This window comes from Esox lucius, chromosome 13, assembly GCF_011004845.1.
Source record: "Esox lucius isolate fEsoLuc1 chromosome 13, fEsoLuc1.pri, whole genome shotgun sequence".
NCBI lineage: Eukaryota > Metazoa > Chordata > Actinopteri > Esociformes > Esocidae > Esox > Esox lucius.
Genome location: NC_047581.1, coordinates 24,247,985 through 24,273,824, shown reverse-complemented (window position 1 = coordinate 24,273,824; position 25,840 = coordinate 24,247,985). Strand labels below are relative to the sequence as shown.

Genomic DNA, 25,840 nt, shown 5'->3' with positions numbered 1-25,840 from the left:
AGCAATTATTCAAATCAGCAAGAATCAGAACAATTGATCAAGAAATACCATTGACAACAAATGGCTCAACATAATTTATTTTTGTTTTATGTTAAAATGTACAGAGTTCTTTGAAAGTACTTGCTAAGAAGAAAAAAACGAATAAATGGAAATACATACAGGGACAAAGTAGAGACAGAGGTAGCCGGGCGCTATCAACCTTTGCCTTGCGCCCAGCCAGGCCAACTCCTCTACATTTTGCGCACTTCTCGTAGCTTACAACGCAACATGTACAATTACAAAGGATACAAAAAGGGAAGCGATATAAACAGACAAATATACTGAGCTCATTTTTACATGCCTCTTAAATGTAAGGAAGTCGTCCTATACACAAAATAATCAAAACAAAAGAACGGCTAAGTGACCTTTAGATATTTGTTTTTTCCTTTTGTTTTAAAATAGCATTAATATACTACACAAAGATAGAAAACTCTACAGATGAGATGGAATGGAGAGGTTAAAGGCATCTTAAATTCACCAAAAGTGAGTGGTATTTTTTTTTAAGTTTTGAATTTCTTAATAATATTACCTCAAGAGTTGAGCTAAAAAATATGTATTGTTTTTTCCTGAAACAGAAGTGAAAAAAATGACAGTACCAATATCAATGTCAGAATTTTTCTTTTTTATATTATAGAAAAAACATTCTCTACAATAGGTTTTCTAAAGTCAAAAAGAGTCAGCTTGTGTCATAAAAGAAAGCTGCCCAGTCTGATAAAATTCAGAGAAGATGAAACGAACAAAACAACAAAAAAAACACAAATAATATATGAAGACGTCAGGTCTGTAAGAAAAGTATCCACATTTCAACATTGAATACTGGAACACAGACAACTGGGTCAATTCCTTAACCACCATTCCCATCCTAACACAGTTAACCAACCAGATGTCTGTGTGTTTGGTGCGCGTAAACAATGCAGTTTCTGGCATTGCCCACTTCTCTGATGGTCCACAGAGCTGAGACTTCTCAACACGTTAACGGAAGTGCACTGCCGACTTGTACAGATGAACTCGTTTCAACAGAAAACACAGCTCAGAGAAAATGCCTTGACCTCTTTTTGTGGGTCACTAACACTTAATTAACTTGCTCAGCCGATTTTCCTTAAAGCAGTGAGTTACTCCACCTGGCAGACCACATTTCTCTTTGAGTACTTATTGATTCCCTGGAAGGTAAACTGCACGGGGCTGAGACATACACTGTCTATTGGGTAAAAAGGCCTAGTAATAGGCTTCTGTGGAGTGAGAGAAAAAAAAAAAAAAGTGAACGCTGCAACGTCTTCTGTCTGCCACTGAGGGAAGACTGACTGTGCTGTGAATGGATAGGAAGTACCAGCATATTTACATTGAAACATTTCAGAACGTACAGCTACAGCATCCTGTGGGCGGTGATCAGATCACTACGGGTTTATTTGTGAACATATTAACGGACAGTGCCTGAAGTGCTCCTCTGCTCCGTCGCTGGATTCCTCCATTCTGGCCTGATAAACAAACACCCTAACAGGAAGACAGACACCAGATACCACGTTTTCCATTGAAGCCTTACTCATATCAGACTGAAGTGCCCCGGCTCAGACAGCGGCGATGGAGTGTGTAAGTGGGGAGTGTTGGAGCTAGGCGAATAAGCCACCATTCCAGTATGCCACACCAAGACCAAAGCAAATAGGTCACACTGAACACAAAGTTATTTCCAATGGTCCTCAAAATGAAAACAAAAACATTCAAAATGAAAACAACAAAAACAAAGAGTCCATCTACAATTATCATCGTCTCTTTTTTAAGGTAAGGCTTCCTATGTCAATTAAAATATTGTGTGCATGGTTTCATATATTTAGTTAACCATTATTTTGCCTTGCTCAGTTGTCTCAATGTAATGTCCTCCAAAGTCCATCTTACAGCCATCTTCCCCTTTCTCCACTCTCCGCCAGGTTACCGGTAGAGGGGAGCCTTCCGTTTGGTGTAGAAACCGTGCCAGAGGGGAGCGCGTGGTTTGTCTGTACATACGGTACCAGAGGTTCATTAACACATTACGTATCACCCCAGCCCTGCCGGCTCACTCCCTGCACAGCCAGCTTGGGGGGCGGGGGTGAGTCCAACTGAACAAAACGAAATGACAACATACAAAACGGTGAAAACAAGTCTTCCCTCTCACTCGTCTCACGCTTCCCTTTGTGCTCGCTCGCTCTGGCTTCGGAGAGGGTGGATACAACACTAAGCAATACGGTAAACAGAGGCAACAGCCAAATCCCCCACTCATCAGCGAGTGTCAGGTCAGGTCGGGAGCGGACGTCCCGCCTCCACCTACAGAGCTGCGACGCTGTCCTACCGTGACCTGCTCATCTGCTCATGTAAGGCGACTGTTTGGGGACGCCAGCGTAGCTGTGGTGGGTGGGGCCCGTGTACATCATGTTGCCATGGTGATTGGGCTGCATAGGCTGCTGCGGGTAACCCTGCCCCCCCATCATGCCCATCTGCATCTGCATAGGGTACTGGGCTGGCTGGTTCATGTAGGGGGGGTTCCCGTGGTAGCCACTGTTCATCATGGGCTGGGGCATGCGGTAACTGGCCGACATGGCGTTGAGCTGGTTCATGTTCATTGTGTTGTAGCCGGCCGCCGTGGGCATGAGGTTGGGCATCATGCCACGCTGCACGGCCAGGGTACGGGGCGAGCCCTGCATGGACATGGCCCCGGAGCTGCGGCCGTACAGCTGCTGCTGGTGGGGGGAGGGAGCGGGGGCCAGCTGGGCCTTGGAGCGGATGGAGATGTGGCCCTTTACCGTGGCCATCTGGCCCTGCAGCCGCTGCGTGTGGGGCGGGGGAGGCAGGCCAATGTTGCTGGTGGGCATGTTGCACTGGAGCTGCAGGGAACCCAGGTTCATGGAGCCGGAGCTCAGCTGGGGTGGGGGGGTCATGGTGGCCTGGCCTTGGGCTAAGGGGGGGTGGGGGGAGGGAGCGAGCTGGGCCAGCCCGGGGTTAGACAGGGAAACGCTGGTGGCATACGACGTAACAGAGGCAGAGTGCGAGTAGGGCATGGCGTGGGGGTCCATGATGGTGTTGGTGAGCTGCTGCAGCTTGGCCAGGCTGAAGGTGGCCGAGGGCTGGGGGTAACCCCCCGCGCCAAAGTCCTGGCCCATTCTCTCGTACAGGCTCCGACCCCCGCCCTGCGATGCGCTCTCGGGGATCTCCATAATCATGGGCGTGGAGGCAAAGCCGTTCCCCATACTGCACTGGGACAGGGACTGCTGCTGGGGCGGGTGGGGGGTGGGAGGAGCGGAGGGTGGAGGCTGGGGGTTAGAGGCCTGCTGCTGCTGAACCTTCTTCTGGGACTGCTGGCTGGCGCTGGGCGGCCTCTCGATCACGCAGCTCTGAGGGGACTTGATGCCCTGGTGGGTGTTGGCGGACGGGGGCCGGGGGGGCGGGGGAGGCTGGGGCACGCTGGCGCTGCTGCCGCCTCCCGGGCCAGTCTGCTGGATGAGGCTGCAGCTGACCATGCCGAGCTGAGACGTCACGGTGCCACCGGAAGACGTCAGGCCAGGCGCCGGGACGAACGAGCAGCTGTTGCCCTGCGAGGAGGGCGTGGCCGAGTTGGAGGAAGAGGAGCCTGTGGACGAGGAAGAGGCGGCCGCGGCCACCGCTGCGTGGTTGCCACTGTTGTTGCCACCCCCGTTGCCCCCGCCACCCATGGTGGAGTCGTAGCTGCTGGGGTTGTCGTAGTTTTCCGTAGTGCTCTCGATGCTGCCCAGGTCACTGAAGCCACTGTCCACCACCTGCTGGGAGTGATCCGACACGGACGGGACGTCCATCATGGGGCTGGTCTCCATGTTCTGCTGAGACGGGGCCGACAGGGAGCTGGGGTGCTCGGGGGTGATCTGGTTGTACCCACCTCCTCCTCCTGTTCCTCCCGTTGGGCCTGGTGTGCCCCCTCTCTGTTGCCCAGGCCCAGACTCCATCACCCCTCCTGGGGTCATTCCTGCAGGGCTGTTGACGGAGCGGACTGACTGGCTGGGTAAAGGGGGCATGGGTGCATTGGTGTGGGGCAGAGGGCTGCTGTGTTGGGACGCTCCGCACTCCTCCACCAAGGCCAGGTGGGTAGCCTCCTCCTCGGCCTCCCCGGTGTGGCTGTAGCTGCTCTGCAGGGTGCGGCAGGCGGCCAGCGTCTCCTCACAATCCTGGTAGGCGCCGTGAGAGACCCCGTGGCTCTCCGGCTCCTCGTCCTGGGCCTCTCCCTGGGTCAGAGACTGGACGGCCTGCACCGTCTCTAGGTCCAGCTCGTTGCTGTGGTGGTGGTGGTGCTGGTGCTGGTGGGCCCCGTGGTGGTGGCTTAGCTCCTCCTTGAAGGAGTCAGCGTGGGGGTGCGGGTGAGGGTTGGGGTGCTGGGGCTCCATCAGCAGGGTGTCAGCCTTGTCCTCGGGGTGCAGCGGCTGAAGCTCCAGGGGCTCCGAGGGCGCCGAGATGGCGGTCACCGTCTCCACTGCTGCCGCCGCCGCTGCCGACTCCTCTGCCTCACGCCGCCGCCTCTCGTCCTGTGCCTTGTCCAGCGGCCGGCATTTCACCTCCTGCAGCTCCTCCTCCACATCCTCGTCCTCTTCGTCGTCCTCCTCCTGCTTGCTGACGTAAGAGTCTCTGGCCTGCACGCTGCCCTGCATGTCTAAAAAACCTTCCCCACCTTGGGGTTCCTCTTTAACAGGAGGAGAGCGGGCAGGCGAGGCTGGCTCTTCCTCCTCGTCTTCATCCTCCTCCTCTTCATCAGAGTCTTGGCTTTTCCTCTTCTTGGTGCTGCTGCTCTTGTCCTCCAGGTGTCCGTCCCCTTCGTCATCTGCGTCGTGGTCATCGCTGCGCCTGCTGCCGGAGCCTAGCATGACTGCCGTCCTCCTGCTGCTGTTGGCCAGGCCCGCACACTCCTCCCTCTCCTCTTCCTCTTCGTCCTCCTCTCGGTCAGCTACGTCTGTGTCTGGCCTGCTGGGCTGGGGGGCCCTGGGGCCTCCACTAGAAGCTGGAGGGAGCATTGTGCGGGACGGGGGGCGGCTGGATTTGTCCTCTACCCAGCCTCTGTCAGTCTCCTCATTCTCGTCCTCCTCTGGCTCTGAAGCAGGTGGTGGCTTGGGGGTGACTTGTGGTCTCAGGGCTGGGTTTTTGGGCGGCCGCCCCCGTCGCTTGGGGATCTTCTGCTCCACAGGCTTGGGGAGGTAGTCGTCCTCTTCATCAGTGTCTTTGCGTTTGTCGCTGTCGACAGCTGCCACCCTGGACGTCCTTTTGCAGGCTCGGTCCTCTAGCTGCTGGGGGGGCTTGTCCGGCTGCTCCTCCCCTCCTAGACCCAGCCTCTGTCTCTCTGCCTCCTGTCGATCCGCCTCCTCCTGGGCCCGTTGAAGGTACCAGCTCCGGGGCTTGCGGCCCGGCTTCATCTTGATCTTTGGGGGGGGAGGGTCCCCCAAGGTGTTCAGGCTGGGGTCCCCTGAATTTTGGTTAGCCCCGCTGCCAGGCGGTCTGCCCGGACGCTTCTTCCAATGCAGGGGTTTGCGGGCCTTTCCTTTGGGCCAGCCTTTCTTCTTCTTGACTGGCACCTCTGGATTGACAGCGGGGGTCTCTGCTAAGGCCGTGGGCTCTGGGTTCCGTAGGGAGGCCAACGGCTTCAGAACCGAGGTGGATTCTATACGACAACAGAAAATGAAGAAAAACAACATTATTACACATCCAGATCAACTCTGACGTATTGTACACCAACACCTAGCTGCATAAAGCACTGCTCTGTGTTTCCCTGTACTCACCGTCCTCCTCAGACTCTGTCAGGTTGGCTCGTCGGCCTCTCTTGGGTCCAGGGTCTGTGTGTCGGAGGGCGGCGCGGCCCGGGGGGTAGCGCTTCAGCGGGTGTCCCAAGGGGGATTCCTCTTCCAGCCGGGGCATGGGCCTCTCAGAGTCAGAGTCAACGAAGGGCTCGTCCAGAACCTCTGTGGTCTCTGAGATGGTCTCGGTCACCACACTGCTGTGAGGATGGCTGTGGCTGCGTTGACGCATGCGCCTCTTCCTCAACGGCTTCTGGACAGGGACAAGTGAAAGAGAAATTAAAATACAACAGTAAAACCTTAGAAGCAAGCAGAAAGTGGCTGGAAAAAATGAAGTTACATGTTAGTCATCATTTTGGGTGACTGGTATTAAGCAGTTCAGCGGATTGTCTATCCTTCCACTGACCTTGCATTTGAGCCCCAGGGTGGGCTTGGTAAGGATGGGTGGGGAAAGAGCTCCCCTCTCCTCCTCCTCCTCCTCCTCCTCCTCCTCCTCCTCTTCGTCGTCATCGTCATCATCCTCCTCCTCTCCCTCACTGCTTTCACTGAAGCAGCTCCTTCTGACCGGTGGTGGGTCGCTGAGCCTGGGTGCCAGGGGCAACTGGGGAAGGGTATCCCCTGGCCCCTCACTCAGCCTGCGTTTGGGGCCCCTCTTTTTCCTGGGAGGGCGCCCTCTGCTGCGTGGGGGAGGGACAGCTGGGTGCCTGCCAAGCATTTCTAGGGACCTGATGGTGCCTGTAGCCTCAGCCTGCTGTCTGTCCGAGAAGAGGGAGGGTGGGCTGCTGGCGGATGTGGGGCTGGCCTTCAGGCCCTCAGCCCTGTCGTCGTCGTCCTCCTCCTCCTCCTCATCGTCGTCGTCCTCCTGCAAATCCACCCGGACCTTAGGGGGTCGTCCCGGGCCCGGCCGCCTCTCAGCCCGTGGCCCGTCCTTCACCTTGCCCCAGGGCCAGTTCTTGGGTGGGCGACCCCGGCCCCTGCGCTCTCCGTTAGCGGGGGGAGAGGGCCGGTGGTCGGGAACAGGTGGTTGGCAACGGATTGGGGAGGATGCCGGAGAGCTTTGGCTGGTGGGGAACCCCGCAAAACACTTCCTCTCCTCCTCCTCCTCCACTTCCTGCTCCCTCTCTCCTCCTCGGACAAGCCAGGAGAGTGAAGACACCTTGTGGCCGGGCTTAATCTGTTTGCAAAAATAACACATCAGAAAGCATCAAACAAATTATTCACCAGTCTTACTACAAAACAAGTGATCATTGTAATGTCTTTGAAATAAGAATGTGAACTGAAGCGCCATTGTCCCTACCTCCGAACAGGTATCATCCTCTCCCTCTTCCTCGTCATCCTCCTCTTCCTCGTCCTCTCCTTCTGACACCACGGTGTTGGTGACGATGACGGGGGTCCAGCGGAGACAGTCGGGGTCCACCTCTAGCTGCCGGGGCCTAGCGGCGAGACGGGCCATGTGGGTGGACACCAGCTTCTCCTTCCGGATCAGGACTAGCCTGCAGTGCAGACACAGCTTGTCAGAGGGACGTTGTCCTTCAGATGGAACAACTAGGCGTGTCCATTTCCTCATACTCCCATTGGCAATCCCATCTGTTCATCACAGTTGACACTCGGAATCCGATATACTCATTATTAGAAAAACAGAAGTGTTTCTAAAGCCTATGCCGATCAATGAGGGCTTATCGGTTCCTTCCCTCGCATTGTTTATGGTTTAATAAACGATCCTGACTGCTGACATGCTTGACTTATGCCCCTTTTATGAACCAAACACGCAAAAAACAATCAGGAACAGCTGTCTTGCGCTTTTATAGGTGGCTCGCTCAAACCCTCGGCTGTTGCACTTTTGAGAGGGGCAAAACGTCTCTCTCCTAACACACAGCCCATGACAAAACATTTCTAAATCAGCATTAACTTTGAATCATTTAATCTTCTAATAAATAAAATCTGGGATTGGGACTGACAGTCGAATCAGTCTTCTAAGCACTGCAAGTGACACGACAATCTGGTTTACTGTAACTTTCTCGGGTCACGGATAATGACACTACATAGTCTTATCATATTTGTATAGTCACATCTGTAATGATACTGGTTTTGTCTCGGCAGACCCCTCGGAACGACCTCTCTGAACCAATGACAGCTTCCAAACAGCGTGCTTCTCACCGGTCCCCCCTCTGCTCCAGCATGTTCAGGTGGTGTAGTGTGGCAGTGATGTCCTGGGGGCAGATGCCCGTGATCTTGCTGAGGTTGCGAATGGTGAGCTGGCGGTCGCGGACCTCATGGAGACACTCCAGCACCACGCTGCGCCAGTACGCCATGTAGGACAGACGACCCAGATCTGACAGGGGCTTCTCTGGGGAGCCCGGCTGGCCCTCCCGCTTGGACAGGAGATAGCCTGGAGGAGGGGAGGGGAATTCAGTCTATAGCGGCTGGTGTATTTTGGAAAATAGATTAATACTACCGCTTCTACCACTGTGTCCCTACTACTACTCCTACTACTTAGAATAGTGATGAAGATTTCCTGAAAATAGCCTACACAACCAAACGGAGTACGAAAGCGCCAATCATTTCAATTATACAGCACAACAAGGAAATGTCTCATATTTTAGACACTTTCAGCCAGATTCCAACATGCTAGTTCAATTCAATGGGACCCAAAATTCTACAGTAACTCAGCATCAAAAAGGTATAAAAGGAAGTAAAGCCCAGCAGAGCTCCTTACTGAAGTCAATGAGGAAACGGCCATAGCCCTTCCGCTGGTACTGAGGAAGAATCATGATGCAGGACACATTGTACTTCTGCTGACAGTGCTTCTCCTGGAGAAGGGGAGAAAATGACACACAGACAGAGAGAAGGAAAGATAAAAGAAAAAGTGAGAGACAGAAAAAGAAAAGAATGGAATCTTACTCAAGAGCATATACAGTAGGAGTGTGTGTGTGTGTGTGTGTGTGTGTATACACATGTGGGATTACTGCTGTGTCTTGGCAGTCAGAACAGACAAGACACACAGAACGGACACAGGAGAAGTGGTTTCTGCATACTGGGGGATGTAAAGATATTTTGGTGCTTTTCCAACGGTAATGTTTTGGATTTGTACGGTGACCTATGTTTAGGTGGAGGAACCGGTGGTTAGACGCACCTTGGAGAAGTAGCCCACCAGGTGGCAGCCCTTGCTGTCGTTCTGTGTGAGGACGTAGAAGAGGAAGGGCTCCACATCGTAGTACAGAGTCTTGTGATCCAGAAACAGCTTGGCCAGCAGACACAGGTTCTGACAGTAGATTGTGCTCACGTTCCCATCCACCTGACAACACAACACACAGAGTTAAATCAACGCAATCAAAACCTGGGCTGTTCAGAAGGGACTTTGACATCATAAGCACAGACATGCAGCAGGCTGTTGAGGGCAACCTGCATGTTTCTGTATAAATAATAAGCCCCAGCTTTCCCCAGGTCGGACAGGCAGTCTGGCTGCCCCATTTAGCCCATTTCCCACTGAATATAAGTAAATAGGAGACAGACACCCGTGGGATATGAAAGGAGAGTCCATTGGTTTTATAGTCTGAGTTAATGATGGTAGTGATGTGAGCCATGGCAAGAGCCTGGCTGCAAGATGGAGAGCAAAGGGAGACAGTCTCTCTGGCAAACAGCCAGACTCCCCAGCTCTTCTGTTCCTCTCCTGAGTGAGGAGAGGCTGTGGAGGCCATGAAACCAGAGCTGCAGACGCCCTCCAAGACAGACAGGCAAGCAGGCAGCCAGACAGTCAGCCAGCATGTACCCTAGAGGTATTCTGGTTAGTGTGATCTGAGGTTGTTCCTCCCTTGTGGTTTTCGTGATGCCTAATTCATGATTATGATCATTCCTCGTTGCCGAACATCCCAGCCGGGCTTGGGTCTGTTGATCAAGACGTCCTAAGCCAGTCCCAGTGACGAGGTAAGACGACCCTGTCCAACATGCCCCCCACCCACACCAAACGGTGGTGAGCCAGTTCACACCACCCCCCACTAGAGTCCTGGGGACTGTCGGTAGGCCACAATCAAGACTAAAAGTCCGGACTGCAATGACGCAGCTGTATTGACAAACAGTGACTTCAAAGACCACTGTGGAAGTCAGGACCTCTTCTCAGACTGGTCTCATCTTCAGACAAGCAGTCTAAAAAAGAACCCCAGAATTTGTGTTCCAGAAACTATTAATAGTTCTACTAGACAACAATCTAGGTACTATAGCTTCACAGAGTTGTGCAAGGCATTGTGTGTCTATATTATAACAAGGTGGTTTAGATTACAGTTGAAACTTAAGAGGAAATGACAGTCTTTGAGTGGCTGTGACAGTAAGCCCAGGATGTGGCGGTAGCAGCTGTGTGGTTTGTGACAGGGCGGTGACCCGTCTCCTCCTCTCAGTCTCTGTATCCCTGTCACTCGGCCTGTCTCACCTCAAATACGGAGACGTCTTCCTTCCTGTAGATCTCGTTGGCTGGAGGGTGGAACCAGGCACACTTCCTCATGTGCTGGAAAAGGATGCTGCGGCTCTTCATGTAGCGCAGACAGAACTCGCACAGATAGAGCTTAGGCAGTCTGGGTGAGGAGAGGGGGTGGAATTACCACACCAGTCATTCAGATGTACTACTGTATATGAACACTGACTGAATCAGACGGCAAATGATTGTTTACCTGCTGAACTCCTGTGGGTAGGGAGAGGAGTACCACGTCTGGATCTCAAACTTGCCAAACTCAATGACAGACGGGCAACGCATTTGAGGATCAGGAGGACCAGTCACCCCCACTTTCTGCATAGGCAAAAAAGGGAGTGAGAGAGAGAGAGAGAGAGAGAGAGAAGATGGGGTTCAGATTTGAGCTCCAGTATCCAATGGAGTCCAGGTTTCCTAACAGGGGATTAAGAAAAGAGCATGAAGCAGACAGACAGATTACACACAGCAGGGATTACTGGGCTACAGACAGTTTGTGCGTTTGCTTGAGTGTCATTAGTGCCTGGCACGGAAAACACAGCATTCACACACAGTGCCTGTCTCTGTAGACAGCACCCCCACACAAACACAGCAGAAGGAAACACAGCATTCTCACACAGTGCCCGTCTCTGTAGACAGCACACCCACACAAACACAGCAGAAGGAAACACAGCATTCACACACAGTGCCTGTCTCTGTAGACAGCACACCCACACAAACACAGCAGAAGGAAACACAGCATTCTCACACAGTGCCCGTCTCTGTAGACAGCACACCCACACAAACACAGCAGAAGGAAACACAGCATTCACACACAGTGCCTGTCTCTGTAGACAGCACACCCACACAAACACAGCAGAAGGAAACACAGCATTCACACATGGTGCCCGTCTCTGTAGACAGCACACCCACACAAACACAGAAGGGAAACACAGCATTCACATACGGTGCCCGTCTCTGTAGACAGCACACCCACACAAACACAGCAGAAGGAAACACAGCATTCACACATGGTGCCCGTCTCTGTAGACAGCACACCCACACAAACACAGCATTCACACACGGTGCCCGTCTCTCTAGACAGCACACCCACACAAACACAGAAGGGAAACACAGCATTCACACAAGGTGCCTGTCTCTGTAGACAGCATACCCACACAAACACAGAAGGGAAACACAGCATTCACAACCACACACACAGAGGGGAAACAGTCTCCCGTGCAGCTGGTTCCCTGTGGCCTGTTTACAGGACTATTATTAGATCTCTGGCCGGTATTAAGGGGAAACTACTACATCTGCAGTTTGGTTCTGGTGACACGCACTAGAAACACGCATGATACGTGTTGTCTGCAGTGTGTTTGTAAACCGACAATCCAAATGACAGATAATTATTTAAAAAAACGTTAGCGCCTAGCTTGCTACTTATCATCTGCCTGTCCAATTTGCCTTGTGACCAAGCCTGGAGAAGACTTGGTGAGTGTCAAAAGAAGAAAAACAATTGCCCTGTGATGTATGGCAGTGCTCTGAAGCTCTGAGCATTTGTTTCCAGGTACCTGGAGTGCCAACTCCTGGATGTGTCTGAAGAGCTCCACATCTTTCTCTGTCAGGTTCTCATGTCCTGGCAGCTTGTCATCATCATCCCGCCAGTCGCTACACTCCTGATTGTCTGTAGACGAGAGACGACAGAGGAGAGGAGAGACAGAAACACAGAGGACAGGACAGAGACATAAACAAAGACAGAGGAAAGAGAAAGCGAGAGAGGAGAGACCGACAGGGAGGGGGGGGGGGAGAAAGTCAGAGGGCTATGTACTGAAACGGACCGGGTCACATTTAGAGGTTCTGACAGAGTGTCCTGTAAGTGGTACCTGAGCGGATAATAAGCCCACTAAGTGTCACCGTATTAACGTGCAGTTTCTAACATGATCCAAATCCAGCCACGGCGGGCTGGCGTTCACTGGCAGTATTTAAAGCAAAGCCTACCCTCCTCACCTGGCCGGTCCTCCCCCTCTCCCTTGCGAATGGCCTTCTTGCGGATGCGGTACTGTTGGGAGTAGTCCACCTCATGCCGGGCCTTGCGTCCGTCGGGCGACGGCGTGAAGAACTTGGTGAGGGCGTCGATCAGGCCCTTGGTCTTCTTGTTGAACCTCAGGCCGCCCTGCTCTGACGAGTCCTCCCTCAGGGAGAACAGCAGGCGGTCGTCGCCAGGGTAACCCTCGCAGGAGGAGCTGGACGACGAGTGCGGCGAGGAGGATCCCTGAGAGCGACGGTCGCCCTTCCTCCAGCCACGCAGCTTCTTGAACGGCCGGCCAGGTCTGCAACGGGACACGGCAGTGGTGAGACATCCACCAGGAAACAGCAACACCACACATAGGCATGGTCATTTGAAAGCAGTGGACATAGCAACAAGAGGCCAGCGCTGAGTCATTTGTACAGACAGACGAGCATGTTTCTAATGAAGTACTGTAGCTAAGACTAGCAACCCACTCCGCCCCCCCCCACTCCCAACAATGAACCAATCGGTTTCGTTGATCATTGCATGTCATAACTTGATTCTATGCACCAAAGATGCTTTTTTCACAGCATGAAACACTAGACCATTTTATCTAATAGGCTGTCATTAAATTTAAAAAGTGGTCATTAAAGTGGTCTATCGCAGGCTCCCTGCTGTGAGTCGCTAAGCGGCTAGCTCCCAGACCGTGGTGCAAGCCCGTGGCTCTACAACGCTGCCAACCTGTTCTTGGGTCGTCCCAGCGGTGTGTTGTAACGTCGTTTGATTTCTGCTGCTTTTTCATGTAAGAGCTTTTTTCCCTTTTTCCTGGGCTGGCAAATCTGACATATCCACATGCCTGGTGGGAAAACAGAAAACAAAGGTGTATTGCTTAGTTGGCATGGCATGAAATCTCTTCAATTACCACTCACAAGCACTACCAAGCTTCTAATTAACCTGGTTCGAAAGGTTAAGAGCGCCAAACAATAAGACGTTTAGAATAATTTCATGGATATCCAGCCTAAAAACTAATATTAAACACTGAAAGCAATATGAATACTGGTCATTGATATTCATTTCAGAAACATTAGTTCTCTACATTTCATAAGATCTAAAGTTGACTACTAATATGCACATTTTCCAAAGTCTCTGAAATCCTCTGATGTGCGGTGACATCCTGTCTCCTCCCCGACATGTTTGGATCTGGTAAAGTCACCATGTTATGGTGGGCTACAGCCTCGGCGGTATAACAACAGAGAGGATTTATAATGACCCAAATCACGGTTTTTTAAGGTAAAATCTGGTCACAAGGCTCCGCTACAGTACGACAGAGATTTTGCGGTGGTAATGTTAACCCGATCCATTTACCTGTTATAGACTAGAAACCAGCCGATTTCACAGCAGTAATGGAACAACCATAACACTAGCCAATCTCCACTCAGATGTTTCTCTAGGGCACTATGAAACAAAGGTACAACAATGCACAGCCATTGCCACTATTCATCTGGGAGGTGAAAAAAAAAAAACTCCTGGTCACCCAGCAAAGGGTTTCATTAGAACCCCACAAACTAAATAGTACCAGCTGCATTAGAACAGCAATAAAGATCAATTTCAACACACTAGGGGGAAAGAGGTCTCCACTCAGGTTTGTGGTCCTTCTAAGCGTGGTCATTTGTTCCCAATTACCTTGTGGCCATAGTGTACCCTGGCTCCATTGACCAGGGCTGTACTTTACACTAGGTTTTATTGGTTACATCAGGAGGGTCAATGGACATGGGGTTACCTTTTGGCATCCGCATCAGTGGGGGGTCACAGCACTCCATGTGGAAGCCCCGGTCACAGGAGTCACAGAACAACATGTTCTCCTGTACACACACACACACACACACACACACACACAAACATTTAGTCCCTCCCTGCTTGTTGTGGTTACAGAGTCCCCATTTCCAACATTTGCATTGGACTCCCACCAGCACTGTAGGTCAAAGAGAGTCAGAAGAGACGCGAGCGCCACTGGCAGCCAGTCTAAAACAGCTCTATCAGGGTGTTGAAAAACAAGCCAACGGATTAGGACGCTCTAACCAGGCCGAGCAGCTGACATGCTGGGACTCACTGCGTTTTTGCCTTGGTCCTGACAGTTGCTGCAGGTCTTGCATTCGATGCACTGCCACCACAGAGCTTTGACTCGTACAGTGAGCTCCGGGGAGAACTTCAGACAGGAGGGGTGGCCTATAGAGACAGGATCCATACTCACATTCAGTACCAGGGAAAGATCAAGACCCAGGAAAACAGGGCAGGCACAGGCAACACAGTGATAACAGCCCAGTGCGCGCATATCAATACAGCTCCAGAAAAATGTAGAGACCACAGCACCTTTTTCTGACCTTTGAGTGAGGAACAGAAGGGTTAAAAATTAAGAGACCAATGCAAATTGAACACTTAAGTTCCTCACTAAAAAAAAAGGTGCAGTGGTCACTTAATTGTTTCAGGAGCTGTATATTTGACATCATGCCATAGAGCCACTCACCACTGTTGCCACAGTCTGCACAGGAGATGAGCTCCTCTGGCTTCTTGTCGCGGTTCGACTCCTTGGTCCCCAGGCAGAAGCTGCAGATGGGGATAGGCTCTGCCACCGGCTGAGGGACAGAAAGGGAGGCAGAGGCAGAGACACTTATTAACAGCTCTAGTCAACAGCTCATCGTGGCAGACAGAAGGGGGAGAAACAACAGGAGCGTTTGTGTCCCCACAAACAGACCACTGCCAATGTGCCGGCTGTGGGAAGGCTTGATCCAGCCAGAGACAGAAGTTACAGTTCACTCAGAAAGCCAGTTAATACAGTTCATTTGTCATTCAGATTAAGTGAATGGAAAAGCCGGCAAACGATTCCCAGGCGACGATGTTGTGGTCTAAAAGTAACTGATACAAGGACCTGATGATATGCCTACACAACAGAACATCAGGGCCTGGATTTCTAAAGCATCTCTCAGGAAGAGGGCTGATCTGGGATCAGAGTAGCTTTATAGATCATAATGAGCTGACAATTGGCAAATGACCCTTGATCAGCACTTATTCTGTGACTTGAAACACAGCCCAGAAGTAACAGCAACTACAGTACCCAGAGGTCTTTGATTCATTGCCAACCGACTGCTTGATCAGACCTGATGTGATAGTGGATGAACCATAGCTCTCTCGACTCCACTAGGATGTCTGCTCAACTGAGGATTCCCATTTCTTTCCAGAGCAGAGCCTGGTTTGTTTTTGATGCTTATTCTGTAGCATGCCATGTGACATTCACTTCTGGGGCGCCATAAATCTTTCAGCAGAGAGCAAGAGGACAGCCACCCAGGACACACACAGACAGACACAGAGAAAGCGAGAGACAGACAGAGAGAGCGAGAGACAGACAGAGAGAGCGAGAGACAGACAGAGAGAGCGAGAGACAGACAGAGACACAGAGACGCACACAGACAGTTTTTTTTTAAAGATCTGATAGGCTATTTTAGTCTGCCAATGTCTCCAACAATTGTCTTTCCAGCCCACACAGGGGATCAGGAGGAGGGGTGGGCCGGTTCCCTGGAGCCTGGGATCCCAGGGAGAAGTCAGGGGAGGAGGGAGAGGGAGGCTGATGCCTAAAGCCCAGGAGACTGGGGTCAGGGTTAGGAGTTAGGGCTATGGGAGAAGGGTTGTTTCTGGGACAAGGGGTAGGATTAGGATGGGAGTGGCAGGGGACTGGGGCAGGTGCAAAGCCGTTCTTGGCTGGCTGCACATAGATCTGTGAGGGGAGGGAAGGAGCAGGTCCAGGCAGGGAGGAGAGACAGGCCTAAGAGCTTGATTTATTGGGTTCATTTCCCTCTGATTTAGGCTCCCGATTCCACACAGGGACATCTAACATCACAACCGACAGACCGAGACAGAGAGATACAGTAAGAGAGAGAGAGAGAGAGAGAAAGTAAGACAGCGGGTGAAACTGAAAGACAGAGAAATAGAAAATAAGAGCAAGAAGGAAAACAAGGCAACAGGCCTTGTCTGCAGCCTCCCAGAGAACAACACCTCAATCATTCCTGCCAGACAAACTTGCCCTCAGATGGAGGTCGACCTGTGGCCGCTCACTGACTTGGTTGCTTGATCCACGCCTGAGTGGCTACTGCAGCCAGAGGCCAGGTATGGACCTTCATGTGACACATCACAGTGCGAGGTTCCATGTGACACATCACAGTGCGAGGTTCCATGTGACACATCACAGTGCGAGGTTCCATGTGACACATCACAGTGCGAGGTTCCATGTGACACATCACAGTGCGAGGTTCCATGTGACACATCACAGTGCGAGGTTCCATGTGACACATCACAGTGCGAGGTTCCATGTGACACATCACAGTGCGAGGTTCCATGTGACACATCACAGTGCGAGGTTCCATGTGACACATCACAGTGCGAGGTTCCATGTGACACACAGTGCGAGGTTCCATGTGACACATCACAGTGCGAGGTTCCATGTGACAGGAAAGATGACATTCAAGTGGCAGAGATATGTGGCAGCAAGCCTGCATTCTTCATTCCAGAAGCAGTGACTACCTGTAGGGTTAGCTGAGCACTGAGTCAGCAGCTGGGTGGGGTGAGACATTAGAGTCCAGGATTCCCCCAATTCGCTGTGAGGTGTTGACGGCCAGTCGGGCCTAGCAACACTCGGCTCCTGGGCCTGTTTTAAGTGATTGTGACCAGTGCCCTAACACTACACACTAGCATAAACCAGGTTAGACAGATACATTCAGCAGGAAATTCAACATGGACACACCTAGAAATAAATCTCACCACGTCGTGACAAGCGCAGCATAATCCGTAACCCGCTAAACTTGAACAACTGCATAGTCCAAAACACGTCCTTCAGGTTATAAAAGCTCCTTAATGAGGAAGTAGACGGTCCTCACATCTACCCTTTCACATTTAGGCCCAAACAGAGCATAGCTGAATATTGATAGTATAATCCCAGATAGTCCACTTTATGAAGGGTCCTCTGGTCCACTTTACAGTACCAGAGGCCTGTACAACCCACTAGAGGAGATGTGAGATTGGCCTGGTTCCTCTTCATCCACAGGAGCAAAAACTGAATGAGAGGACAGAGGCAGATAAAGGAAGAGAGACACAATAAAGAGGAAGAAGGACGGACGAAGGACGGACGAAGGACGGACGAAGGACGGTCCGGTTGTCCTCATCACTTCAAGTCAAGGTTGTCTTTAACATAAGGCACCAACCTCACCATCCAACCCCCAATACAGAACCAGGCACCACAACCTACCGGATCCCTTCAGGACAGCCGCTTGCGCCGCAGCATGGGCTCGACTGTGCACATGCACACATACAGAGAGAGAGGCAGAATGTGGTGGGGTAGTGGATGACTTCACATAGGGGAATAGATCAGAATCTTCCCAGGGCTCAGCGGTTTGTGTGGAGAACGGTGCGAGGAACATCCTAATGGTGGGAGTGATTCCTGCATGGGCCAGTGGACCCCACTGAACAGCCTGCATTAGCCTGCGAAGTCCACTTGGATAACGGCATTAACTAAATTATCACATGGTGCCGTGCGTTGTTGGGGTCGGGGACTAAAGACCGGCTTCCTGCCGCTCTAGCTGTTGGAAGCAGTGAAGCACCTTACAGTAGGGAGGTTAACGAGGCACCAAGGCTAAATCACTGTATTAAACGATACTCTGATTGTGTGTGTGTCTGCTAAAGACCTCCCAGACGGAGAACACGTCGGCTCCTTTCGCCGGGTTATGGTTGCAGAGTCCCGCAGTCATTCTCACGCCAACAACCATTTTCATCACTCCCGCCCTCCCCAGACAGGATATCTTTAGTCAACCTGATAATGGCCCTTCACCCGACAACAGTCTAGATTGCTCTCTCTGGTGTCCGTCCGTCCCTGTCCGATGTCACCAGGGCAACTGAAAACTCCTGGCTAGTGAAAGATTAGCCCTGTAGTGACCCACCACACCTCATATGTCCAAGACCCATTCCCATTTAAAAAGCCTGGCACTGAGCACGAACATAAAGACCAGGGCATATGCTAACCTGACTGAGGTATAGGTGAAGGGCCAGGGCCTTCGAGCAGTCTAGACCCAAACGGAGATGACATCTCATAAAGGACGCCTGGGGGACAGGAAGCATTGGGTGACATGTAAACAGCTGCCTCTCATGCAAATCAACCCGAAATTCCCAAAAGTCTTCACTTCCCTGTAAGGTCATTTAATAGTCAGCTAACATGTCTAGCTTTCGCTATTGTCAACCAACACTATGTAACATATCCAGCTCTCTCTACAGACGGAGACAAACACTCAGACAGAACCCACCGAGACGACGTGGTTGTGGAGGGGGGTGGGGATTGGCTGGACTGGCACATAGTCAATGTTCAGTGGTATTTGTATTCATATCGCTCTTGCTTCACCTTGAGTAGAAAACAAGATAGAGGGGGTTTACAATGTTGGCTAAAAGGTGAGACGGAGCGAACATCTATGCGAGATGTCTGAGTCACCCGTCTCCACAGGGCACGTGGTTCAAGACATTAGGGTTTCAATACGGCCCAGCTAAAGATACTATTGGGCTCCAACTAGACCAGGTAATGGCAGCACATGTCCTTCGCAGGCAGAAAACCTGCCAGAACTGCATACATCCGGAACCAATGCCAGCAGGTGGATCAGAAAGACCTTCACCCCGGTCCGTTGATCATATTCTCGCACGTCCTCGCTCCGACCAGGCACCACCATTGAAGGGAACTCTGCTTCACCTCCGGTCCAGCTGCTGTGAAAAGGGCAAGCGCAGGGCCACGATCGCTCTTCATCTCAACTCCCTCCCGGACGATAAACACAAACCCCAGAGCCAGGCCCATCCCCAACGCTATCCTCCTAATGGCCCAATAAGCTCATAACTACAGCTGGCTACGGGTGGCTCCCCTCAGAAAAACCAATGAGCTTTGCTATCTATATATCCGTGACCCTTGGATGACTCCACACTCCCCTCGCCTCCCCCAATGTGGCCCGCCAGTGACCCGCAATTAGGGGGAGAGAGGGAGAGAGTGAGTGAGTAGGTCTGCTGTTTGAATGGAGCTATGTGACACAGTCATTCGGGTGTTAAGTACACAAATCTCCCTTTGCAATGGGGTCAAAGTCGGTTCTTATCCATTTGTTTTCTTTCTCCCCCCCTCTCCTCCCTCCTCACCCATCCTTCCCTTTCTAAATCACAACTAATAGCAATCAAGTCAGCAATATGGGACTGATGAGCCTTAGCCTGACCGAGTGAGAGGGGAAAAAGAGAGGGAAAAAGAAAACTTGGGCGTCTCAATGGACCGGTCTCTCGCACAGGGCGACACAGGGCGGGGCCAGCTGGAGGATAGGAGGCTGTCAGAGAGGCTCTGTAGCAGAGATGTGGAGAGACTGCCAATTTAATACCACATACAGCAGTAGAAGAAAAGAATACCAAGGAGAAAGACTAAAAGAAGTCCGAGCCAGCCAGGTGCCATTCGCAGAATACTACACCCAGGGTTCAGCACCCTTTCCCTTAGCAGTGGACAGAGAGGAAACCTGAAACCCATTTAGCATTGGTTGACAAAAGAGAGACACTAGATGTTAGCTGATTAAGGACCTTCTACACCCAGAGTACTTGGAGGAATCCCTGTGTTCAGTGGGGCCCTCAGGGCAGGATGGTGTTAGCCTACACAGCCTCCTCCCAGCCGGTCAGTCAGCCAGTTTATGGTAAGTCCACAGACCAACTGGGCACAGAAATCCTCCGGGCTGCCCTCACTACTCATGCCAGCGCTAACCCGGACACCATATCCCTATACAAAGCAGTACTACCGGTCAGGGCTGTAGAGAACAGGGTGCCATTCGGGACCACCCTGCAGAATATGATCTGAGGGCCAAATAAGACCAAAAGTAGAGCACAGAGCATCAGATCACTAGAAACGCCAGTCAGCACAGCTGTGACCCACATAGAATGTGATGGAAGCATCTACTGTACGGTTTGTGTAGAAGTGTGCGTGTCAACAAGCACACCATATGTGTGCGCGTGCGTGCGTTTGTGTGTGTGCATGAATGCAAAGTGTGTGAGCTGTGCGAGTGTGGTCCTGTCCCTGGGTAGCAGGAGAGTTTAGTGGCCATCCATCTGGGTGCTGTCCATTCAGTTACACTGCAGGTGTGTCTCTTGGGCCCTCACTCACTCCACTACACTCCCCCCCTCTCTTTACGCCACTTCTCTCCTCCCACTTACTCCACTTCTCCCTCCCACTTACTCCCCCACTCACCCCCCTTCTCCCGCCCCTCACTTATTTCCTATCTTGCCACACCTACTTCCCTCCAAGTTTTTGCTTTTTACTTAACTTTTTTCTGCCACTTTTACTCTGTCTTCTCAGGCTTCTGACAGGACCAGCCTGCAGCTGGTTGCCAGTCCCTCTCGTCCCAACAGGATGCTTTCTGGGCGCCATGTGAGTGTCTTGCCTAAACTCCCACTCCCCTCCATCTTTTCCTCATCCTGCTTCCGGCCTCAGAGAGCTGGAGAGCGGCCGTGGCCCCTGGCAGACACCCAAAGAGAACGACACTCTGCTCACCACACCACCTCCTGTAGCACACCCAGATCCCAGACCAAGCCCCCTGAAAGATCCAAGCCAGAACCAGCCGCGCACATGCACACGCACACGCACACACACAGGTCATCGCCCCAACGGTGCCACACACATGGGGACTAAACTCTTGTGGGCTCAAATAGGGATTAAACACACCTTTATCTTGGAGCTAGCTCCAACAGCACTCCAACTGTCTGCTTGTCCAGACTCTTGTGTCAACGAGAGTCAATCTGGCAGGAACGTGTGGCTTTAGGGTCATGTTAATCCCTCAATGACATGCAACACGTCTTCTCAAGGCTCAACATTGAGGGATGCTCAAGTGTAGTGGCTGGCTGCCTGACCGGGCCAGTGAATGCGTGAGATGGAGTTACATAGGAATTATTCCGTTTTCCTGGCTGTCCTACAAGCACATGGCCTCCACTATTCAAAATAATGGTTGAGCCTGGGTAAAAGGGCCGAGCAGCATACAACTTTGAGTGTTCGTTAACCTCTAGGCTTGGCCTGTATAGCTTATGGAACATTAGAAATAGCCACGAAATGGTTAATACTGAGACCATCAACACTTCAAAATCTTTCTTGGAAGTTTTATGAAAAGAAACATGAATATTTGCAGCTGCTTTAAGTAAATACCTGCAGTCAACTAGAGCAGTATGTCAGGACGTAAAGCAGAGTTTTTCCCATGTCAGCCGGCACATTGTTTGGACTAGAAAGCTTCATAGTTACCCAGAAGAGCTGAGCCTGATCACCACTCGAGTTTGTTTAAAAATCAAAGCGGAAAAAAGCAGGAGCTGGCGGAGAGTCATGTGGTTTAAGTTGGTAGTTAGCAAAGTGGCTGAATTATTAAGTAGACAGGGCATCATAGTGGTAGCTTTCTGCTGGGTTTGAGGGGACAATAAAGAGCATTGGACAAGTTCTCTGTACAGCCTACATCCCCTATTTTGTCCCTCTATGCTCCTGCATTCTGCGCACTCACAAGCTCACAAAACAGCTATGCTCTTATATTCATAATGTATTTTATTAAATACACTTTGTACATGTCCTAACTCCCCAGAAGTTGTAGCTGGTAACTATCTAGCACCTACAATGTGTTAGCATTCTGAGCTGAATTTCCTGACTTTGAAATCAGCTTTGTGTTTGTTACCACAGTTCTGTAAAGATGCATCTATAAGGACATTGTGCTACATGCGACGGGAATGGAGATGCGTGTAGGGAACGGGCCGCAGCTTACCTTGTCCTTCTCATGCGGCAGAAGACGGACGGGTGGCAAGGAGTCCAGTGCCACGGTGCCCGTCCCATCGGGTTGGGAGCTCCGGCTGACGAGGCGGAACAGTGGCCCATTCTTGATCACCCTGCCGTGGGCACACGCCCGCTTCAGAGCAACTCTCAGCTGCTGGTGGAACAGCCCGGGTCCCATGGAGCCGCTCCCAGACAGGTAGGCCGCCACGTCCCCCTGGCACTTCAGGAAGCGCTCTATACTCTTCAGGGTGGAGCCCCCAGGCTCATGAAGACCCTCGAGGGACCGCTTGATCAGCTTGTTCCAGTCCAGCCCTGGTTTCTTCCCAGAGTGATGGTGGCTCCCACCATGGCCCCCATGCCCATGATGACCCCCACCTCTCTCTCCTCCTCTCTCACCTCCTCCTCTTTCTCCTCCTCCTCCTCCTCCTCTTTCTCCTCCTCCACCCCCACTTCCACTCCCACCTACACTGCCTCCCAGCCGGGGCTTTGAGAAGGCCAGTCGGCCTGGATTCTCTGGGTCCTTGTAAGAGTTGAGCCCCTTGTTAGACACTTTGAGGATGGTTCCATCTTTGACGCTTAGGTCCAGTTGTTCCAGTACGGTCTTGCGGTCCAGCCCATGAGACATGGACACAGCGTTGCATATCCTCTCCTCTGAAGGCCTCTGCTTCTGCTTCTTCACCTTCTTGATGGCCTCCAGGATCCAGGTGGTGTACATCGGGTTGGCCAGCTTCACCATGGCTGCGGCTGGAGGTCACGATGACACACTCACACGCAAAAACACGCCCGCGGCAGGCAAAAGGTAAAAGTCCTGCGGCCCACGCCGCCACCTCCTCCTAAACCCCTCTGCCCGAGGACTATCCTTTGTCCCGGGGCCGAGCAGAGCGTCTCTCAGAACCTGAGCAGCACGGCAGGGAACAGCTCACCATAGCATAGGCCCCCCCGCCAACCCCCCCCCCCCAAAATAAAATCTGGTCCAACCACTACCTTCACCAGGCAGGGTCAGCCTGGGGGAAACCAGTGTGGTGGAGCAGCAGGTACTAGCCCACCTCTGTAGAGCTGTGGTGGACCCACTCACACACTACAGGGGCTATCACAACAACACTTGGGTGCCGCCCCCTACTCGTTGTAGCAAAGGACAGAGGGACGGACAGAACCCGTTGATTCAGACTCCAATCAAGGTAAATAAGAGATTTTCAATGTGATGTGAAAACCTGGAGTGTCATCGTGACTAAAAGAACTGTTGTAGTGTTTTGGTAGTATCAGGGTAGTTGGTCAAGGCAGAGGTTTCCTGGAGATGATCAAGTCTTTTGAGGGACGAACATTTCATTCAACCAAACGATAGTAGTTCTTTAGCGTCTCTACCCGCGATGGTGACCACTTGATCTCAGGACTGGAAGGAAAAGATATCTCACCCCAGGGAGCAGCCAGGACTGATCAACTTTGTGCTGATTGCACTTCAGCAGAAAACGTACCCTGCAGAGGACATACAGAAATGGCAGGGTCAGAAAAACAAACTGCAAGAACAGACTGGGTCACAACCAGCAAAACGAAAACTAAAATACAAATGATTTCAAACTGTGTTTTTGTACTGCAATTATAAAATATTTGCTTCCTCTAATGATTACTGGATGCAACCCTCAGAAGTCACATGAGCAAACACACTCTGCAAAACAACAGCAGCATGTAAACAAAGTCATGCTTGGGCACTAAAGAATAGAAACAGACAGTTAGCCCATTTGACTTGAGATGGATAGATGCTGTCTATCCCCACAGGACATGAGAGAAATATAAATGCTCTGACCTTGACTAAACATGTGAAATACAAAACACCTTTAGGAAAGGAAGTGAAAGTTATTCGAGAGGCAGGCATTCACCCAGATCAAAACAGTCTTCCTTTACCCAGGCAGTCACAGACAGGTCTAATATTTGAACATCAGGCACTGTGATGATCGTAATGCAGATACAGAGCTAACTATTTTTTTTGTCTGAATGCAGCGTCTTAAAACACCAAAACGCCCAGAACTTCTACAACTGTGGAGAAGGCCACACCTGTATTTACATGCTAGTATCTGCAAATACGTTCTTTGTTACTTCATGAGCTACAATAATGAATAAGGTCAGAACATGAGCTTGATAAAAGGTAATAACAACAGCCCACATTATAGGAGAATAGCCACGTGTTTCGGGGGTTTCTTGTTATGATTTTGGAACAAACAATCAATCTTGTTACAATGTTCCCACTAAAGCAGCAAAACAACTCAAATGGCTAATAAATAGAACACCAGCTAGCTACTTTACATCGCTATCCAGTTAACGTTAGCCAACACTTTTTTTCAGTTTCTTAATAAGATGGCATGCTAACGTTAGTTTACTGAACTGAGCTTTATTTTACATGCAAAACAAAACATGACCACATTATGTACAGTAACAGTACTGTAGCTGATTAATATAACGCATTAAAATACTACATCATTGCAACCTCTCAACGTAGTACCCATATAGTTGTGTTCATTATTTGGCTAAATAGGTGTGCAGGTACAGTAGCTAGGTAACGTTAGCCATTTCCGACAAAACAGCTCCGTGACTAACGTTATCATTAGCATAGCAGCAAGCTAACGTTAAACAACAACAGCCAAGTCGTGGCTCACTTTCTAAACCTTTACTACTCAGTTTACATTAACTGATAAGATTATGTTTCAACAAACCTTCCCGCGAACTGTAGTTATTTGCATACTAGTAGTTACGAAATAGCTACAACTGTAGCCTACAACAGTAACAACGTGTTGGTGAAGAAAACTGCTTTGACACAATCAACAATGACAGATTCCTACAACGCCCGAGGTTTCAAACAATAACACGCAACCATCACAAGGAATAATGCCATTTAGAATGTCATGGATGATATTCACGCTACCGATCGCGGCCTACAAAAGCACAATGTAAGTTGCAAACGTCTATAGGGCAAGTGCAGAAATGAAGATCTCACAGTGTAGAATTGTCCAATGTTAACGTTACATGTTCTATGGCCGCTCGGCCTCCTCCGCCTCGGTTCTGGGTGAAAATATGTTCCCGTAAGACGCGCCCCTACACACGGCTACCTAACCCCCACCTCTCCCTACTTCCTTCCTCCATCACCCACCCTCCCACGTAGTGCCTGCGGTGCGGTGAAGACAAGGCCGTTGGAGCGAAGTAGGCCTCGGATCACTCACCCCCTCCCTCCAACCAACCAACCAACCTCTTATGCCCCCCCTCGCGATCTTCATCTCCCGTACCCCTTTCCCTATACCTCTCGCGGTTCCCAGAAAGCTAGGACGGGTCCAGTTCGGGTTTAAAATGGAAGCTCGTAGACCTTATAATATCCTCTCCCCACTAGCCGCTACTCACCGGAATTTCGTGTCGAGTTGCCGACTTGAATGTGCCAAAAATCCTTCGAATCAGAGACAACAACAAGCCCAAAAATGCAGCCAGAGACCAGAGGCTCCAAAGCTGACGCCATCTTTGAGTGAAACAGGAGCTCTGCTAGTGGGGGAGGGGGGAACAGTCGGGGCAAGGGACCGTCTGCATCGTTCAAACTGCAAACCCGAGTGGACAGGAAAATACACTGCAAGGGAGAGGGGGGGACAACAGAGTTGTAGCTTTGAGGGGTGGATATCGGTTGAGCACATGAAATGGAAGAAAGGGACAGATGGTGGAGCGGAAAAAAGGATAGGTGTTCTTGTTTTCTCCACTGGGCGCGCACA

At 51.1% G+C, this 25,840-nt stretch overlaps 1 protein-coding gene across 3 annotated transcripts; it reads right to left on the bottom strand.

Annotated features, from left to right (window-relative positions):
• Positions 1-61: 61 nt before the first annotated feature.
• kat6a (K(lysine) acetyltransferase 6A) lies at positions 62-25,840 on the bottom strand. Of its 3 annotated transcripts, none has more exons than XM_013136801.4 (17): positions 25,485-25,840; positions 22,093-23,573; positions 14,784-14,892; positions 14,370-14,485; positions 14,040-14,121; positions 13,001-13,115; positions 12,250-12,581; positions 11,823-11,935; positions 10,475-10,590; positions 10,237-10,378; positions 8,947-9,108; positions 8,530-8,623; positions 7,971-8,202; positions 7,111-7,306; positions 6,220-6,987; positions 5,799-6,066; positions 62-5,680 (listed from the first exon to the last, which is right to left on the bottom strand). In XM_013136801.4, the coding sequence occupies exons 2-17, from the start codon at positions 22,834-22,836 to the stop codon at positions 2,370-2,372; spliced, it is 6,900 nt and encodes a 2,299-aa protein (XP_012992255.3). In that variant the 5' UTR covers positions 22,837-23,573; positions 25,485-25,840; the 3' UTR covers positions 62-2,369. The 3 variants fall into 3 exon arrangements, with proteins under 3 accessions (XP_012992255.3, XP_012992257.3, XP_012992256.3); XM_013136803.4 differs by having other exon boundaries at positions 12,259-12,581; XM_013136802.4 differs by having other exon boundaries at positions 14,373-14,485.